This window comes from Palaemon carinicauda, chromosome 31 (assembly GCF_036898095.1).
Source record: "Palaemon carinicauda isolate YSFRI2023 chromosome 31, ASM3689809v2, whole genome shotgun sequence".
NCBI classification, from domain to species: Eukaryota; Metazoa; Arthropoda; class Malacostraca; order Decapoda; family Palaemonidae; genus Palaemon; species Palaemon carinicauda.
This window is the reverse complement of record NC_090755.1, coordinates 84,052,466-84,072,495: the sequence shown is the minus strand read 5'-3', so window position 1 is coordinate 84,072,495 and position 20,030 is coordinate 84,052,466. Positions and strand designations below refer to the sequence as shown.

The following is a 20,030-nucleotide window of genomic DNA, read 5'->3' as shown; positions in this document are numbered from 1 at the left end:
TGCAATTGATTCATGTACTGGAACATCACTTTTGTATTAATTAAATTCAGGCTTTTTAGGTTTTCCATTCATATTTTGAGCCTAGTATAAAGAAATATGCTTATACTTTTAATGCGTGTTTTGCTAGCCAAGATCTGCGAAAGGAACTTTAAATATTACCGTTTTATAAAGTACTTTTGGAGTTTGTACTACTTAACATGTAAAACTTTTCTCAGGAAATGGCCTGTGGGATATCTGCTGCATGCCGTGGTCCACTGACAGAAAGGCAGAAATTTTGTTTCAAGATATTTGATCGTGACAGAGACGGAAAATTGTCTAAGGAAGAGCTGACTGCTCTGGTTCAGGCACTTTTACTTTTACATTATGAAGACCAAGATAATTCAGGTAGGTATGCATGAGATGAGATGTGAATGTCTTGGAGGGCATGATTTCACCTCAATATTGAGTGCTGAAGAGCTTAGGGTTAAGGAAGATTTTTTATTTTTTGGCTCATAAAGTACAGTAATAATATCTCAATTTTTACCCTCCACAGAACATGGGGTCTCTACATAAATGGCTGGTTTTTGCCTTAACCTTATAAATATATATTGAAATTCATGTCCAAGATTCTTTTGGTGTATGGAATAGGCACTGCATTTTCACCAATCTTTTGTTAGTTTTTATGTAATGTATAGGAAGAAAAACATTCAATGTTTGAAAGTTTTTTTTATGAATATTCAAACATTTATTTTTTATATAAAAAATCTTCAGTGAAACCAGGCTTGGCTATTGCAGTTTGTTAACAGGGTAGTTAAAGCTGTATATGGTGAGTGAAGACCATCCCTCTCACCGCTAGGGAGTAATGGCGTCCTTTGACTTGCCAGACAATATTATGTGGGATCACTCTCTCTTGTTACGGCTCATTGTTCCCTAGCCAACACGTACACCAATTAGTCTGGAATATTCTTTCCACATTCTTCTCTGTCCTTGTACATATGACAACGGTGAGATTACCAAACAATTCTTCTTCACTCAAGGGTTTACCTACTGCACTGTAATTGTTCAGTGGCTACTTTCCTCTTGGTATGGGAAGAAGAGAGTTTAGATATGGAAATCGGCTCTTCTAGGAGAGGGACACTCCAAAATCAAACCATTGTTCTCTAGTCTTGGGCAGTGCCATAGCCTCTGTACCATGGTCTTCCACTGTCTTGGGCTTGACCTCTCTTGCTTGGGGGTACACTCGAGCACTATTCTATCTTATTTCTCTTCCTCTTGTTATTGTGAAGTTTTTATAGTTTGTATATAATAGATTTATTTTAATGTTGTTATTACTCTTAAACTTCTCTTGTAGTATATTTCCCTACTTCATTTCTTCACTGAGATATTTTCCCTGTTGGAGCTATAGAGCTTATAGGATCTTGCTTATTTTTATATGTGTTTTGCATTCTGGCAGTGAGCATCTATTCTCTTGTATGCTTATCTCCTAGCAGTGACATCCATGTCTCTGAAAGGCTGGACCTAACTCTGAGGTTCCCTTTAGACTCCCAGGATTGGCCTGAAACTGTTGGGGGAATCATAAGATGCATTATTTCTGGGACCTATGTCTTTGGTAAAAGTTTTGTCCCTTTCTTCTCCCCCTAGTTCTGTGACTCCAGAGCTTCAGTTTAGAACCTTTCTTTGATTTTGACACCCTTGGACCATAATAGGGATGTAAGGAAGGCCCAGAAATTTCTCCCCCTAGGAAGTTAATCTAGATTTCTTGAGTACCAATTTTCCCTGAAGACAGGTGACAGACATCCCTCCAATTCGTGAGGTTGGTAATCCAGGTAGAAGGTTGGTGACCAGTCCACAAGCTTGCTCATCATCGGTTGCTTGTTGAAACCTCTTTGGAGACAAAGTCTGATCTAAATTCTTCCTGCCTTTAGAATAGTTTTTAGGAAGTCATAGGGTCAAGAGAAGTGCATTTAATTAAGGAACACCTATTGGCCAATTACTGAATTGTAAGCTCCTGGTATTTGTATTCCATCATTCCTCCCCTCTCCTTTACTCATACACACCTTTAACTACCTTATTAGCAAATTTCAATGACCAAAATATCTTGGACCAAAGAAACTTCAATTTAAAAAAACATTTTATGTCTTAAAATTTGTTTATTTGCTTTTAAAACTGTCATAGTTGAATTGGGATTGCTTAAAACTTCTCTGGTTGAATTTTATTCTATGTGGGGTTGGGGGTGGGTATAGCATAAGAGTTATTATGAGGTCGACCTCCTAAATCTTACTCCAAGCAGATGATGTGTGTGTTGGCGTATCCTCAGACGATGTTGAAAAACTTGTTGGAGAGTTGCTCGAGAATCACGACCCCAGCAATTCTGGCTTCGTGACCCAAGAGGAGTACCTCATGTGGACACTTCATAACGCTCTAGCTTCGGCGTTGTTGGAAATTATCTTTCAGGTCAGTGCATTCGTTTTTGGTGAAGTTACAGTACTCTGCCTCCATCTTACCACAGGTTTTTTTTTCATTTTTTTCAGTGCATAATTCAAGATTGGTTTTTCTGTTTGATGAAATTAGAATACAACACAGTACAAGTTGAAATAATAAGCTTTATGTAAGAAATATCAAGGCCATAAAAATACATATAATTTTATAAGAAAAATAAAAAAAACTTAAATATTTAAATCTCATTTTATATTATGGTAATCTACCTTTGAAAATAATAAAAACGGTTAAAAACTGATAAACATATTTCTCCTGTAACAACTTGTAATGCATGCTAGATGTCCTGAATACATTTGTTATATAATTCCCAGTTCATCTTTAGTTATTTTTGTTTGTTTTTAAAGAAATTTATCTTTTTTTTTTTTTTTTTTTGATAAATCTTTATGAAACTATTTATCTGTGGTATGAAATAATTTTTGCAAACGGTGATGCTTTTTTCGAGTTAGTGTGCTCTACCAGATATATGCCTCCAGATATATATTTATTTTTGACTTGTTAATTCATTATCTTAAGTTCTAGTTCAAGCCAAGTAATTTTTTTTATTAAATAGATTTTGTATATTTTTAACCCTTTTACCTCCAGGCTATTTGGAACTTTCCAACCCTTAACCCCCAGGGGTTATTTTTTTCAAGCACATTTTTCAATATTAAACTTAGTCGGTGATCATATAAGCTGCAACTCTGTTGCTCGACAGAAAAACCTACGGTCAAAATACGCCAGCGATCGCTATGCAGGTGGGGGTGTACATCAACAGCGCCATCTGTCGAGCAGGTACTTAGTACTCCAAGTAAACAAAGAACCAATTTTCTCTCTGTCGGGCTACCGGCAAGACCTACTAATACGCTGTTACTAACTGGATTTGTTTTCACAACTATTTGGTGAAGTACACTATTCTAGTTTTGAGCTTTCGCTATGCAGGTGTTTTATCTTCATCTCAAAACTTGAATTCGTTTTGGATAGATTTAATTATGGTGACAAAGAGAGTATGGACTCTCTTTCACTTTTAAATGGCCGACCCTTCCCTTAGACGGAAGTGTGTTTAGGTTTTTAGTAATTTTGCTTAACACGTTATAGATCTATATATTTTATATCTCTCCGCCTTTATTAGGCCTCTTCGATTAACTTTCCATTTATTATAAACATATAAAAATAAATTTTTATGTTTTGTTATATGCGACCTTTCCTGATAGTAGGCGGTCCTAACTTGGAACCGAAGTTAATCAACGTTGAGCCCGTTATATCGTATTTAGCCTTTAAAGAATTTAAAACTTTTTAAATTTAATGTTTTATGAAAGAATTTCTTTGATAGTCTTCGTACTGTTTTCAAAGATGAACTAACGTTTAGTTTTTTAGACTACGCAGTTGTTGACGTTCAGGACGTTCAACATGCGCTCTATCGTTACGATAGAGAGAGAGTGTATCACGGTTTCACTTTGCAGTAAGAGTAAATCGATTCTGACGTTTCGTTCATTCTTTCTTAGCTTAAATGTTTTAAATTCTAAATTAAAGGAACTTTTTATTTGGAAAACCTTTCAGTTTTTTCCTTTAGTCAAATAACATGTTATTTTGACGATATATATTTGGGCTCTTCTCTTAGGTGCGAAATCAAGAGAGAAAGAGAGAGAGAGATAGAGACGGAGGGAGAGAGAGGAGAGAAAACGTTCCGTTCAAGCGGGTAACGTTGTTCTCGTGTTACTCTCCTCCCTAGTCGCTGTACGGGGAAGAAGGTAAAACGTTTCTAGGGTTTTATTCTTGTCCCCAGGCTATGTGCGGTGAGAGATTGTAAACGTAGTTTATTTGAACTAGTGTTTAGTCTCTTTCCCAGCCACTGAATTTTTTATCTTTATATATGTTTTCTGTTTTTTGCTAGTATTAATGAGCTGCATTATACGACTGATTTCGCAATTACTACCTTTTAATGAAGGGTAGAATTGCGTGTTTCAGGTAGAAATCAGTAAAAGTTTCGATTTCAGTGAAATAAGTGCAAAACAGAAAATCGAAGTGATAAAGTGATATGCGCAAAGTGTTACAGTGTTGCGTCCGAGGGTTCGTCTGTTCGTGCCTGTCGTTCACCTAGTCCGGGACCTCTTGCAAGCTCCCAAGCCCAGGGGAGAAGTAATGTCGAACGACTTATGGGTTCGTCAGGCCTTGATCAACGAACAGACGTTTCCCTCCGTGGTTTCGGGCGTATCTACCCAAGATCGCCCCACCCACACAAAGACGAGAGAGCCCATTTATTTCTCGTCTGCGGAAGAGGTTTCTCGTAAGAAACCATGGAACAAGGTCTCGCAGCTTATCAAGCGCAAGTCGGTCCCTTCCGCGCAAGTCCAACGGCCCAGTTGTAGCCACTGGGTCAGTTCGGACTCGCTGCAGTCTTCCGACGACTGCTCACCTCCTAAGAGAGGCAAAGCGGTACCGCATCAGGCAGTCACACCGTCTGTTGCCGCACCTGCTCCTGTAGACCCTAAGTGGTCTTTGCTGCAGACCATGCAGTCTCAGTTAACGTCATTGATGCGGGACTTTCGTGCGGAGAAGGTTGACACTGCACCAACCTCTAGCCTACAACCAACACGGTTGTGCGTCCTGTGGACGCTGAGGCGACCTTCTGCCGCACTCCAGCTGAGAGAGTCCCGCCACCCATGCGTTCCAGTGTACCCTGCCAGCCGCATGTTGACGTTCAGTAACGCACGGAACCTTCCGTTGACGTTCGCGAGGTACAACAATAGTCTAAGTTGATTTGTTTTGACGCGGTGCGTCAACCTCCGCATTCTAGAGTTGTTTTGACTGCTCAGTATAGACAGTCAAAGCAGTCTCGAGTGAACACTGTATGTCCTCACGCACCTGTTGTGGTTGACAGTTCAGTTGTTGACAGTTCACAGACTGTCAAGCAGTTACATGACGTTGCCTTCTGGTCTGCTACTAATGCACCAGTGAGAGACTCACTGAGATAACCTAGCTTTTATCGGACAAGGTTCCTGTAGATGAGAAAGTGCTGTTCTCCCTCCTACTGATATTCCCTTGAGGACTCTGTCATTTGGAGAGGAGCCTTAAGCTGCTTAGCCTCCTATGGACTTTAATTAAATCATGATAATTTTTTAAGGATCTTCGTCCGGATCTTGTAACTGCTGCTCCTCATTCGCCTAAACGTCAGAACTTACACTAGGCCTAACTACTTCGAAGCCATTGTTTTTAAGCTAGTGCTCTCTCGCTCTCCTAGAGAGCGTTTACGTTGGCTAGGCGACTGGTTTTTGCACCAGGAGGAGTTTTAGGGATACTGCCTTTGATTTCCCTTCTTTTAAACTGGCTTATAGAGCGAGAGTCTGATAGGACACGAGAGAAGTTCTCGGCTTGGGAGTTCATGCCTCTGCCCAGATAGACTTCTCATTTCTGGTAGACTCGCCCTGGCGCCTAGCCAGGAGACGCTCCAAGTTGTTTACAGGACAACTTCTCAGCTTTTGTCAAGCCTTTGAAGTTTTGCTGTACTTTTATGTCACACATAACTAGGCTTTCAGGGATGGTAAACGGTTCCGCCTCAGTCGCTAACCCCGTCTGTTGCCACACCTGCTCCCGTAGACCCTAAATGGGCTTTGCTGCAAGCCATGCAGTCCAAGCTTGCGTCCTTGATAGAGGACTTAAATGGGGAGAAGAACCTTCTGGCCAACAACCTTCCAACCGGTCGGTTGTGCGCCCTGTTGACGCTGAGGTAACCTACTCGCGTCTGCCAGTTGAGGTGGTTCCTCCTTCTGGCCAACAACCTTCCAACCGGTCGGTTGTGCGCCCTGTTGACGCTGAGGTAACCTACTCGCGTCTGCCAGTTGAGGTGGTTCCTCCTTCTGGCCAACAACCTTCCAACCGGTCGGTTGTGCGCCCTGTTGACGCTGAGGTAACCTACTCGCGTCTGCCAGTTGAGGTGGTTCCTCCACCGATGCGACCCAGTGTGGGTTGCCAGTCGCACGTTGACGTTAAGCGACGCTCGGAGGTGGTTGTTGACGTTCAGGACGTTCAACAACCAGCAGAGGTGACTTGTTGTGACGCAGTGTGTCAACCTCAGCAACCCGGTAGGGTGTTGACTGCACAACCCAGACAGTCTAGACAGTTTCGGGTTGACGCTGTACCTCCTCGCGCACCCATGGTTGTTGACAGTTCACAGACTGTGCAGCAGTGCCATGATATTGCGTCTGGCTCCGTCACGCATCCACCAGTGCGACCGGATTCAGCGAGTCAGACGTTGCCCACTCCGTTGCCGTTTCCTCATCAGTTTCGGATGAGGAACCCTCTGATGGGGACGTTGCTGAACAAGACGATCAGCCCCCAGCCCTGCTATCCATCCAGAAGATGCTGAAGAAGGAACGCTGCCCAGTCAGGCTGTGGATGAGTCTGGTAGGGACACTGTCATCCGTGGATCAATTTGTGTCACTAGGAAGACTACACCTCCGTCCTCTTCTATACCATCTAGCTTTTCACTGGAAAAAGGACAAGACGCTAGAAGCGGTCTCGATCCCGGTTTCCGGAAAGATAAAGTCTTGTCTGACTTGGTGAAAGGACTATATCAACCTTAGAGAGGGTCTTCCCCTGACTGTTCAGACTCCCAACCACGTTCTCTTCTCGGACGCATCGGACGTAGGCTGGGGTGCGACATTAGACGGTAGGGAATGCTCGGGATTATGGAACTCTAGTCAAAGGACAATGCATTTCAACTGCAAGGAGCTACTGGCAGTACGTCTGACCTGGAAAAGCTTCAGGTCTCTCCTTCAAGGCAAAGTGGTGGAGGTGAACTCGGACAACACCACGGCTTTAACGTACATCTCCAAGCAAGGAGGGACCTACTCTCTGACGTTGTACGAGATCGCAAGGGACCTCCTCACCTGGTCAAAAGGTCTAGACAGATCACTAGTAACGAGGTTCATCCAAGGCAACTTGAATGTCATGGCAGACTGTCTCAGTCGGAAGGGACAAATAATTCCAACAGAATGGACCCTCCACAAGGATGTATGCAAGAGACTTTGGGCCACATGGGGCCAGCCAACCATAGATCTCTTCGCAACCTCGATGACCAAGAGGCTCCCAATATTTTGCTCACCAATCCCGGACCCATCAGCAATTCATATAGATGCCTTTCTACTAGATTGGTCACATCTAGATCTATATGCATTCCCTCCGTTCAAGATTGTCAACAAGGTACTGCAGAAGTTCGCCTCTCACGAAGGGACAAGGTTGACGCTAGTTGCTTCCCTCTGGCCCGCGAGAGAATGGTTCACCGAGGTACTTCGATGGCTAGTAGACGTTCCCAGAACACTTCCCCTTAGGGTGGACCTACTACGTCAGCCACGCGTAAAGAAGGTACACCAAGGCCTCCACGCTCTTCGTCTGATTGCCTTCAGACTATCGAAAGACTCTCGAGAGCTAGAGGCTTTTCGAAGGAGGCAGCCAGAGCGATTGCTAGAGCAAGGAGAACATCCACCCTTAGAGTCTACCAATCGAAGTGGGAAATCTTCAGAAACTGGTGCAAGTCAGTATCCGTATCCTCGACCAGTACCTCTGTAACTCAAATAGCTGACTTTCTCTTATATCTGAGGAAAGAACGATCTCTTTCAGCTCCCACTATCAAGGGTTACAGAAGCATGTTGGCATCAGTCTTCCGTCACAGAGGCTTAGATCTTTCCAACAATAAAGATCTACAGGACCTCCTTAAGTCTTTTGAGACCACGAAGGAGCGTCGTTTGGTTACACCTGGTTGGAATTTAGACGTGGTACTAAGATTCCTTATGTCAGACAGGTTCGAACCGCTACAATCAGCCTCCCTGAAAGATCTCACCTTAAAGACTCTTTTCCTGGTATGCTTAGCCACAGCTAAAAGAGTCAGTGAGATTCATGCCTTCAGCAAGAACATCGGATTCTCATCCGAAACGGCTACATGTTCTACAACTTGGTTTTCTAGCCAAACACGAGCTGCCTTCTCGGCCTTGACCAATATCGTTCGATATTCCAACTTATCGTATGGTTGGAAATGAACTAGAAAGAGTCTTATGTCCTGCAAGAGCTCTTAAGTTCTATTTAAAAACCTTTACGAGGCCCGTTTGAAGCTTTATGGTGTTCAGTTAAGAATCCATCTTTGCCTATGTCAAAGAATGCTTTATCCTATTTTATCAGACTGTTAATACGAGAAGCTCATTCCCATCTGAATGAGGAAGACCAAGCTTTGCTGAAGGTAAGGACACACGAAGTTAGAGCTGTCGCAACTTCCGTGGCCTTTAAACAAAATAGATCTCTGCAAAGTATAATCGACGCAACCTATTGGAAAAGCAAATCAGTGTTCGCGTCTTTTTATCTTAAGAATGTCCAGTCTCTTTACGAGAACTGCTACACTCTGGGACCATTCGTAGCAACGAGTGCAGTAGTGGGTGAGGGCTCAACCACTACAATTCCCTAATTCCATAACCTATTTAATCTTTCTCTTGAAATGTTTTATTATTGTTTTTGGGTTGTCCGGAAGGCTAAGAAGCCTTTCGCATCCTACTTGATTTGGCGGGTGGTCAAAGTCATTTCTTGAGAAGCGCCTAGATTAGAGGTTTTGATGAGGTCCTGTTGTATGGGTTGCAACCCTTGATACTTCAGATCCTAGGGGTCGCTCAGCATCCTAAGAGGATCGCGAGGCTCCGTAAGGAAGACGTACTTAAAAAGGCAGAGTAATTGTTCAAGTCGACTTCCTTACCAGGTACTTATTTATTTTATGTTTGTTATTTTGAATAACTGCTAAAATGAAATACAAAATACTTAGCTCATAATAATGTAAACATGTAATGCTGGTCTCTACCCACCCCCCTGGGTGTGAATCAGCTTATATGATCACCGGCTAAGTTTAATATTGAAAAATGTTATTTTTATTAATAAAATAAATTTTTGAATATACTTACCCGGTGATCATATATTAAAGGACCCTCCCTTCCTCCCCAATAGAGACCCAGTGGACCGAGGAGAAAATTGGTTCTTTGTTTACTTGGAGTACTAAGTACCTGCTCGACAGATGGCGCTGTTGATGTACACCCCCACCTGCATAGCGATCGCTGGCGTATTTTGACCGTAGGTTTTTCTGTCGAGCAACAGAGTTGCAGCTTATATGATCACCGGGTAAGTATATTCAAAAATTTATTTTATTAATAAAAATAACATTTTTCAGCATATTTTTTTTAAATTGCTCTAACAGCCTTAATTTTCGTCATAGAGAGGTCACGTTGGTCTCATTCTCTTGGAAAATGCCTGAAGTTTCTCAAAAAATTATAAAAAATATGCAAAAGAAAATGTAAATAGCAGTTTTTTACAAGGACGTACTGGTACGTCCATGGGGGTAAAGGGATGAGTTTTGTGAAACGTACCAGTACGTCCTTTTTGGGGGTAAAAGGGTTAAGCATACCAATGATAATTGTATTTTTGTGATGTGGTAATGTGGTCACTGATAGATATCGTGAAATCTCAAGTCTTGATGCATTGTCGTTGCAGGTGTGCCATATCGTCCTCGGCCTGAAACCTAGTAACCGTAATGAAGAAAAGGAAATTGTACTCGGGTGGTTAAGAAGAGCAGAGAGCAAATCACTTACCATTGGGCAATTTTGGTACATCATCAATGATCAGTGGTGGAATCTTTGGTATGAATATGTTTCCCATCAGGTGAGTTTTAGAAGAAATCATAAACGTTGTCTTCGCTTTTGTACGTACAATGAGAAGTACCATTTTGTTAATTTAAAAGCTCAGAAAGTTAACATTATGATTATTATTTGATTACTTCTTTTTTCCCAATGAATCTGTTTTTATTTGTAACTTTAGTAGCGTAATAGTATGTATACTGAAGGCCTAAAGATATTCCATTGCATACACTACTTTTTTAGGGGTAATGTGTGGTTTGGTGTAGTGTCGAAGGACTTTCCTGTAAAATGCCAGAAGAGGGTATCCAATATGGCATAAATTACCAAAGAATTATTGTCTCCCCCATTGTAGGCCCTATGTTTTGCCGCGTAAAACACAGACTCGGTTTGTATACGGGAGACCCTCGTGTTAAAGGGCTGTTGAACTCATCATTGGACCTCTAATGCAGAAATCACCTGGAAACCAGACAAGTCTTCACCAACCACCAACACTAACATAGGAGACAACGCTACTTTTGCCAAACCCAACTCTTCTTTCCAGTTGTCGAGAAGTTAACACTTGCATTGTTCAGCTCCCGTTAAGTGGGACGTCTTCATTTACGGTTATATAACAGGAATCAAGCGGGATCTCCAGTTTGATCAGCATGTACAGCCCAGGTCCTTCAACCTTTAATCCATATGAGAGGCAGATAGGTGGTTGCTGGGGTCATAGCTTTGCTTCTCCAGAGATCAGGCGGTGATCACATCCAATGAAGAAAATAAACCTTCAAATTTGGGATCCAGTGGAATTTCAAACCATCAAGCAGCAAGTTTTCCCTATTTAAAGAATGAAGATTTGTATGCTTCGTGAGAACCAATGACAATTTTTTAAAGTTATTTATATTTTTTAATCCAACTTCTCTCCTCAACTATCTCTAAGTCCTGGGCCGAAAGGTCTATAGTGAAAACGCTCCCATTGGAAAGAGTCACTCGCCCCACACCCTCACCAGCTAGATAACTGTTCATTATCCAACTTATAACAACTGATTCCAGCTCACGATGAAAGTCTCCCTGATTAAAGGTCTGTATGGCTAGTAAAAATATAAGAAATTAAAAAATTTGTGATTTGAGAAAACTTGTTCCTTTGCTAATAAGCAATATCAGCACCTCCAGAGCTTTATGGGATGGTCTTAGCATTGGGTATTATAAGAAACTACCTGAAACTAATCCAAGCAGTGTCACATGCATGCATGGTATTGACTTGTTCATGGCACCTGTGATGGGAAACCAGATAGAATAAGGGCCAGATCTTCTAGGTTCTAATCTCTAAAATACTTCAACAGAAGCATAATGATAGGTTATCCAGCTTTTTCTCTGGAGTTTTTCTTATAATGCAATAGTCAGATTAGATAGTTTTTCTTCTCACCTATATATAATTGAGTTGTTTGCTTGGTTGTAAATGGTTGTTATTTGTGGTACACAAGTTTACTTGGTTATTATTCTGGTATTAGTCCTTGGAGATGACACAATGCATTAACCACACCCCCATGAAGTGAATTTGATGAAGAAAAAATCTAATATAATACTCAGTTTGAGAGCATGGATCTCCAAAACGTTTGACATCTTCAAAACAAAATAACACTGAGCTACGAAAAACACGTCCGAACGTTCACGGGTGCTAACAAGGAATGATGGGAGAAGGTTAGGTAGTGGTGGTGGTGGGGGCGGGGGCAGTAGCTGTAGTGAACGACACCTCGTAGTAACGGGGGATTTTGAGGAAGGAAAAGTCTAATTGGAAAGGGATCTCTGGTAGTGGTATCACTCGCCCCAGTTTTAATACCGACACCCTTTAGGGGTGAGCGAGCTGAATATATTCCTAGCATTCCTTGCAACTTTTTCTCTGGTATATTTAGCAGTATTTATTCCTTTGAAATGGTGCTTTAAGGAGCATTTCATGGAGCGACACAGGTTGAGCCCAGAAATAGATTTTTCCTTCGTCAAAATCCCTTTTTTGTGAAGGTACATTGTGGTCTCCATAACCCTCCTCCTTCCCTAGCCTCGTGTAGGGTAGCGGGACATTTAGTTCTCACTTTGGGTATGGGAGATGGCGTCTTGCCGTATGTTAGCTCAAAATAGCATTGTCTCCAGTATTAGAGTTGATTCTCTGTGATGACATATCAGTTTTTGGGTAATTTCGGTATTGGAGGTGCTGTGACGATTTCAGTAACGCCTGAACTTGTGGATGTCCCTTATACGCACCGAGTCTGTGCTTTGCACGTTGAAACGCTGACCCTAGAGCAGGGGAAACAATATTTCTTCGGTAATTTATGTCGTATTGGATTCCCTCTTCAAGCCTTTTACAAAATATTCTTTGGTAATTTTTGTGATATTGGAGTCCCTATTCAAGCCTTTTACAAAATATTCTTTGGTAATTTTTGTCGTACTGAGTTTCTATTCAAGCCTTTTAAAAAACATTCTTTGGTAATTTATGACATATTGGATTCCCCATCCAAGCCTTTTACTAAGTATTCTTTGGTAATTTTTGTGGTATTAAATTCCCTATTCAAACTTTTTACGAAATAATCTGGTAATTTATGACATTTGGATTCCCTATCCAAGCCTTTTACAAAATATTCCTTGGTAATTAATTTCATATTGGATTCCCTATTCAAGCCTTTTACAAAATATTCTTTGGTAATTTATGACATATTGGATTCCCTTTTCAAGCCTTTTACAAAATATTCTTTGGTAATTTTTGTTGAATTGGATTCCCTATTCAAGCCTTTTACAAAATATTAATTGGTAATTTTTGTGGTATTGGATTCCCTCTTCAAGCCTTTTACAAAATATTATTTGGTAATTTTTGCTGTATTGGATTCTCTATTTAAACCTTTTACAAAATATTCTTTGTTAATTTATAACATATTGGATTCCCTATTCAAGCCTTTTACAAAATATTCTTTGGTAATTTTTGTGGTATTGGAGTCCCTATTCAAGCCTTTTACAAAATATTCTTTGGTAGTTTTTGTTGTATTGGATTACCTATTCAAGCCTTTTACAAAATAGTCTTTGGTAATTTTTGTTGTATTGGATTCCCTATTCAAGCCTTTTACAAAATATTCTTTGGTAATTTTTGTGGTATTGGAGTCCCTATTCAAGCCTTTTACAAAATATTCTTTGGTAATTTTTGTTGTATTGGATTCCCTATTCAAGCCTTTTACAGGTCAGTCTTTAGAGACCACCCAATGCCTCCTCAAAAATAGCGTTTTCTTTCATCGAAACTACTTTTTGTCTGTAAAACCGTGTAACTTAAACCCAGTTTGTTATTGAGTAGTATTTAATTTGTTGCATCCTCTATAGGTTGCTGGCATTGAAACTTCAGTCAGCCCGTCATCTCACTGCAGTTCACCAGCAAATTCTCAGTATGGGTCACTTAAACGAACAAAATTACAAAAAAAATCTGCTAATTCTGAAGGAACAGTTGCTTCTGATGGAAATTCGTAAGTATAATCTAAGAAAGTTATTTTTTATTCATTAGTAAAAAAGGATGTTGGGGTTTAGTGAAGTATCTGCTTAATGTGTAATGATTGTTCAATTCACTTTTAACCCCTTTACCCCCAGGCTCTTTGGAAATTTCCAACCCTTAACCCCCAGGGAGTTATTTTTTTCCCAGCACATTTTGCAGTATATTTTTATTAAGTTGCTCTAACAGCCTTAATTTTTGTCATAGAGAGGTCAGGTTGGTCTCATTCTCTTGGAAAATGCCTGAATTTTCTCAAAAAATTATCAAAAATATGAAAAAGAAAATTTTTATAGCATTTTTTTTGCAAGGACGTACCGGTACATTCATGGGGGTAAAGGTATGGCTTTTGTGAAACGTACCAGTACGTCCTTTGGGGTAAAAGGGTTAATGTATCACTTTTGCATAGAATTTTTATCCTTACCAGCTTGATTCGGAATGATCTATTTGCATGTGGTAGATGGAATCTTGGGAGGGTATTTGGAGGAATCTTTTTCATGTGTATATTATGTGTTGCTTACTATGTAGTCACTCTCCCTCTTTTGAAATCTACTGAAAATTTACCATCCTGAGAAATTAATTTTTCTTGCAATAAGCTATTTTATGTATTCAACTGTTGTGTCAATTTGTGATAATTTTGAAAGTATTAGTTAACCCTTTTACCCCCAGGCTCTTTGGAAATTTCCAACCCTTAACCCCCAAGGGGTTATTTTTTCCCCAGCACATTTTGCAGTATATATTTTTTAGATTGCTCTAAAAGCCTTAATTTTTGTAATAGAGAGGTCAGGTTGGCCTCCTTCTCTTGGAAAATGCCTGAAATTTCTCAAAAGTTATCAAAAATATGAAAAAGAAAATTTTTATAGCATTTTTTTGCAAGGACCTACCGGTACGTCCATGGGGGTAAAGGGATGGCTTTTGTGAAACGTACCAGTACGTCCTTTGGGGGTAAAAGGGTTAAGTTTGACCAATAGTAATATTTGGTGATCTTGACCTGCACTTAATTGCTTTTTCACTTGTTTTATTTCTACTTCTGCAGTTATTTTAGTGATTTTCCAGTACTGTATTTAGGCTTTTGCTTTCTATGTATTTCAATTTAGGCAATCACATGTTGACATCAGCCTGTGAATGAGTTGTCCGTTGGTTCTGGGAATTATGAAGCTTAAAAATTATAATTTAATTTGCATTAATAGTTGTAGATATCCTTACATGTGTATGTTGTTTTGTATTTCTCCTTACATAAAACATATTTGTGATGAAGTAATGTCTTGTATTATGGCCAGGATAAGTACTGTTGGTCAGTATCAATATAACCCCTTCCTCCTTTTTCATATCAACTACATATACTAGTAATGCCCCTTCCTTCTTGACCCCATTTTCTTTCTTATCATACCTGGAGGGAACGAATACTGATGAGATTTTAGTAACGTCATTAATGGGACCTTCATTTTGTAAAGATCTCCAATGCACTTTAAAAAGATTGCAGCAGCATCTTTCAGTGTGCAATGCTTGAATTATTTATTGTTGAATTTCTAAGGATTTTCTTTATGTATCTGTAAATATTATATCTATTGATTATGGAATATTTTAAGACAGTGGATTCATTTATATATACTGTACAATTAGGCTTAAGTGAAGGATGTGCTCGTGAATGAGATGAAATTTGTAATAAGGTCAAGTTAAAGAATTTGGACATTTAGGTGAAAAGTTGCCATTGGGAATAGGTGAATAGTAAAATACTTGTGGTGTATGGCATGGTGTATAAGTATTGGGAACTCATTTTCTCTCCCACTATCACATTAATCCATTGGTATAGATCTTTCTCACCACTACCTTCTCATTGATCCATAGGTGTAAATGATTCATTTTCTATGCCTACATCTCATGAATCCCAAAAGTAGAGGTTTTCGCTCCCATCCAATATCGTGGCAATCTCAAAGCATGAAATCCTTTATCATTATTCATGAATGTAAATGGTACTTTATTTTCCACCATAACATTAATCCAGATGTCTAAGCAATTCTCTCACTTCCACCATTTCATGTATAACCTTAAAAGAGGAAGCTAACATACAAATTTTAAAGGCTAAGCATAATGAGAATATTTTCTTCTCATCTCCAATGAGCAAATTCTTAGTTCACAAAATTAAAATTTATATCATATGGTAAAATGACCGTTGACTGTGCGTGAAGACAGAACTTTGTAGGTTTGTATCTATGAAATAAAAAAAAAGCTGTATGTAAGGAAATGAGGAAAAAGGCTGGTAATGTTGAGTGATATCCTCTTACTGTACTATTAAATCATACTGTATTTACATAGATTTACATAGTCCCCCCAGATTACCTTTACCTTTATGCTCTCCATTATGAAATTACTCTTTATTAGCTCTTAGAAACAACCCATTTAAGGATAGAAAATTAATGTGAACAAGATGGTGTGGCTGACTAGGAAATGTTTGATAGTTGTCTGCTAAGTTTAGTAGATTATCCTATAGCCAGCAATTATTTTTTGTTCAAAAAGCATTTTTCTTTATATATTATCAATATAAAAGAAAAGAAAATTTGTGTACTGAAGAAGGCTTCAGGATGTTTGCATTGGTAAAATTTTACCATTGCATGAAATTTTCTTTTTTCTCATTCAGAGTGTTTTCTGCTTTGTATAAATTGATTATGATGTTGAACAGCAGTAAAACAACTTTTATAGATACTCTACAGGACGTAGTGTGGTTTGACTGAAAGTGGCTGACATGAATTTCTATAATAATTAGGTAGCATTAGTCTTGGGATGTTTTTGGTGTTTCAAAGAAATAAAGCAGTGATTGCTCAGAAGGGAAAATTGGCTGATTTCAAGCAGTGAAATTGCTCAGACTGAAAGGTTTTTAGATTGAGCTCTCTCTCTCTCTCTCTCTCTCTCTCTCTCTCTCTCTCCTCTCTCTCTCTCTCTCTCTCTCTCTCTCTCTCCCTTTTTTTTTGTATTTGGGGTAGACTACAGACGTTTCTTTTTCTGTAATCTAGTTCTGTTTAGCCTAATAGTACCTGTGCTGGTACCACACAAGAGTATAAAGAAAAACACACAACGTCTGATGGCCCCATTTCAATTCTTCTGAAAGGTGAACATGTTTCTAGAATGAAGAGCATATATTTGTTATTTATTCATACACAATTTGCCATAATTACATTTATATTTTATATGAACACTTACAATAACGGAATCAATAACAGATACTGTATAGGGAATTATGAGTAAATCAGGGCAGGTTGCTGATATTCCGTCATTGATCGAGTCTGTAGATGGAACAGTAATTTTATGGTTGTTATAATTTCAAAAACTTTTGGATTTTGGAATTTCAGATAGAGGATTCTCAGCCTATATTTCTGTAATTTAAATACAATTATTATTATATGTTTGGACTTTAGATCTCATATTTGGAATAAAACCCCTCTTATAGAACAGGGTGTGTTTATCTCATTCATCCAAAGTATTGAAATATGATTAGTTTAACCATTTTATCATGCAGGTCCTTTTGTTTCCTTGTATAAAAAGTCATTGGGTATTATTATTTTGTGCTTCAATTTTTTTTTTTTTTTTTATGATTTTTGTTGTTTGAATTACAGCTTTATTCATAGGCTGGATAATTGGAGGGATATTTGACTTATCTTTTACATATAACTATTTATATAAACATTAAATAATTTCTCAATCTTTTTTTCTCTTTTACATAGATTGTATTATTTTAAATTGAATTATGGATATGTTTTTGTTTTTTATCTGTTTGAGAAACTTACAAAAACTGGATCAATGGTGTTGATATGAAAATCACATTGAATTAAAAAAATGTAAGCCCACCAGTAATGTTTGAACTTCTTGTAGGAGCGTGTTGATGACAGGTATAAACAATTTGAGTTTAGCTGACAATGTCTCTCTGGCAAGTATGGAAAGCGATGGCTCGTCAGGGTCCCATCAGAATGCACTGCAGCGCCACTCTCAGGCGGGTTCCAGTCCAAGAAAGAATTTCAGTTCTGGCAACTTGAATGTTTATAATCATGATATCAGCAGGTACATTATTGTGGTGCTGTATTTATTATGTATTTCTTTTTAACTTTATCACCATCATCATAATCATCAGCCGTAACTAGTCCACCGCAGGACAAAGGCATCAGACATGTCCTCCCATCCTCATAATCATCAGCCGTAACTAGTCCACCGCAGGACAAAGGCATCAGCTATGTCCTCCCACTCCCGTGTATTTATGGTCTTTCTGTGCTAGTCTATACCTGTAAATTTTCTTAGCATTCTCTTCTCTTCCTTACCCTGCTTCTTTTGCAGTCTAGGGACCCATTCTGTTATTCTCAATGTCCATCTCTTATCTGTCATTCTCATAGTATGTTCTGCCCATATCTATTTCTTTTTTTTACATGTTGTTAAGATATCCTCTACTTTAGTTTGCTCACATATCCATGTGGCTCTTTTTCTGTCTTTTAGTGTTAATCCCATCATTATCATTTTCTTCTTACAACAGATTATATCTTGTTGGCTGTTTTTATCTCCATTGGTTAGGCTCCAAATTTCACAAATGCCTACTCAGACTGACCCAGTTTAATACATCCTATTTTAGGCTTGATTCTTAAGTCCTTGATATAGTGCATAACATGGGTTTTGCTGTGCCCTTCGAGTTCCCTGCAATACAACCCAATCCTCGTAGCTGTTTGACTTTTATTTTCTATCGATTCCTGTTAGCCTCCACTACTTTGATATATAATATCCAAAATCAATAAGGATATCCTACTCGAGGAAGCTGAATTTCATACAGTTTATTAGATACGATTTTACAAAATGTTATACAGTATTTGTTTGACATTTGGAAATAATGTGCAGATGTTGAATGCTAAGTTTTATTAAACATTTCTTTGAAATATACCTCCATTCTTTTTGTCAATTTTTTATATTAAAAGTTCTTGTTGATTATTTTGAATAATTTTTAGTATAGTCTTAAAACTTGTTGAAGGTTTTTTTAGGGCTAAGATTTTACTTGGGCTTTAAAAAGTTCTGCAGATAGTACCACACATCAATGCACTATGCTTTTCTCTTACAATTTACATCCAATCATTGGTAAATAATCCTTTACTTTAGGGAACACTTGAAAATAAAATTACACAGCATTCAAACCCATTTTATATCCTTTGTAAAATGAAGTAACCGCTTTAACAAGCATTTTACTCCTCATTAACTTTTTAAATATTTAACATTCTTAGAAAGTTTAGCACATTGCTGTTGAAGTGTTTTTAGTAAAAGGATTGTCCTCTTAGTTTTCATTACTTTGCCATGCAGTTATCATTTTCATCAATAATATTATCATGAATTGCAAATTGGCCATTCCTCTTTTTATCTTACACCTTGATAGAATTCTCATCCTGTATGGGTATTCATTTGTGCCAGATCTCCATAAGTTTCTTGGCCTTCTTACAAGTCTTTCAACATATTACTACCATGGTTGTATGAACCTTTCTCCACCTTATATACCTGAATAATTTTGATAATTTTACCATGTCCCCTTTTCTATAAATCTTTGTGGTTTATTATATATATTATTTCAAAACCGAAGGAAAACTGGTTCCTACGTATATTTAAACCTTTTGTCTTTAAAATAGGGATATGTCTCCAGTAGAACAAAAGCAACCATTGAATTGTTAACAAGATAATCTAGTTCGTTAATGACAGGTTGGGTGAGGTGGGAACACCACCCACCTGCCTTTCAGAGAATAGTCTCTTTTGTCTTGCTGTGGTGGCCAAAGATCTACTGCCTCACTCCTCTCTCATTCATTTGATCTTATACATTCTTTAGTGATGAGTATAGTTTTTTATCTCTTAAATTTTTGTAAGCATACTTGCTTGTAAGGGTACCTAAAGGTAAACATGTGGCAAATGGATTTTTGTTGCTTTGATGATATAGTACAAACCTTCAAAACCAGACGATAAACTGTGAGTATACTGTAACTCGTCTTGCTTCGTAGCAGTTTTTCTAGCTTCAGGAGGGAGTTAGCTATTTTGGATTGAGTTTCAGCATACCTGAGTGCCCGACAGTGGACATTTTCTTGGCAGGGTCACATGGCACCTACAATATATTCTGGATGGTAACCACTATGTTGTAGTGTGAATGAGTATTTTCAGTGCCCCCCTTTGAACAAAAAAATGTAGGGTTTGGAGGAGGAAGTTCATGCAGATTCCCCCTCGATATGAGCGCAGTCATTATTGATCACCCAGAATATTAATCTTGTGAAAGAAGAATTGTTGTAAATGGCTCTTCTCTCTTTTCTATTCCTTCCGTTGGGCATTTCTTACCTTGAGAAGACAGCAGCAGAGAAGATAGTCACATAGAAAGGCTTTTTGCTATAACATCGTTTGGACTTTAGCAATCG

The 20,030-nt window shown here is 38.7% G+C and overlaps 1 protein-coding gene across 3 annotated transcripts in view; it reads left to right on the top strand.

Moving 5' to 3' along the window:
• Usp32 (Ubiquitin specific protease 32) overlaps positions 1-20,030 on the top strand; it is an 84,223-nt gene that overhangs the window by 21,626 nt on the left and 42,567 nt on the right. The window contains exons 7-11 of one of the 3 annotated variants that reach the window (XM_068355540.1): positions 216-384; positions 2,297-2,433; positions 9,976-10,143; positions 13,458-13,597; positions 17,485-17,670. In XM_068355540.1, the coding sequence (XP_068211641.1) occupies positions 216-384; positions 2,297-2,433; positions 9,976-10,143; positions 13,458-13,597; positions 17,485-17,670 (800 nt within the window). Of the gene's footprint in view, positions 1-215; positions 385-2,269; positions 2,434-9,975; positions 10,144-13,457; positions 13,598-17,484; positions 17,671-20,030 lie in introns of all 3 variants that reach the window. The other 2 variants (XM_068355539.1, XM_068355541.1) reach the window with 2 other exon arrangements.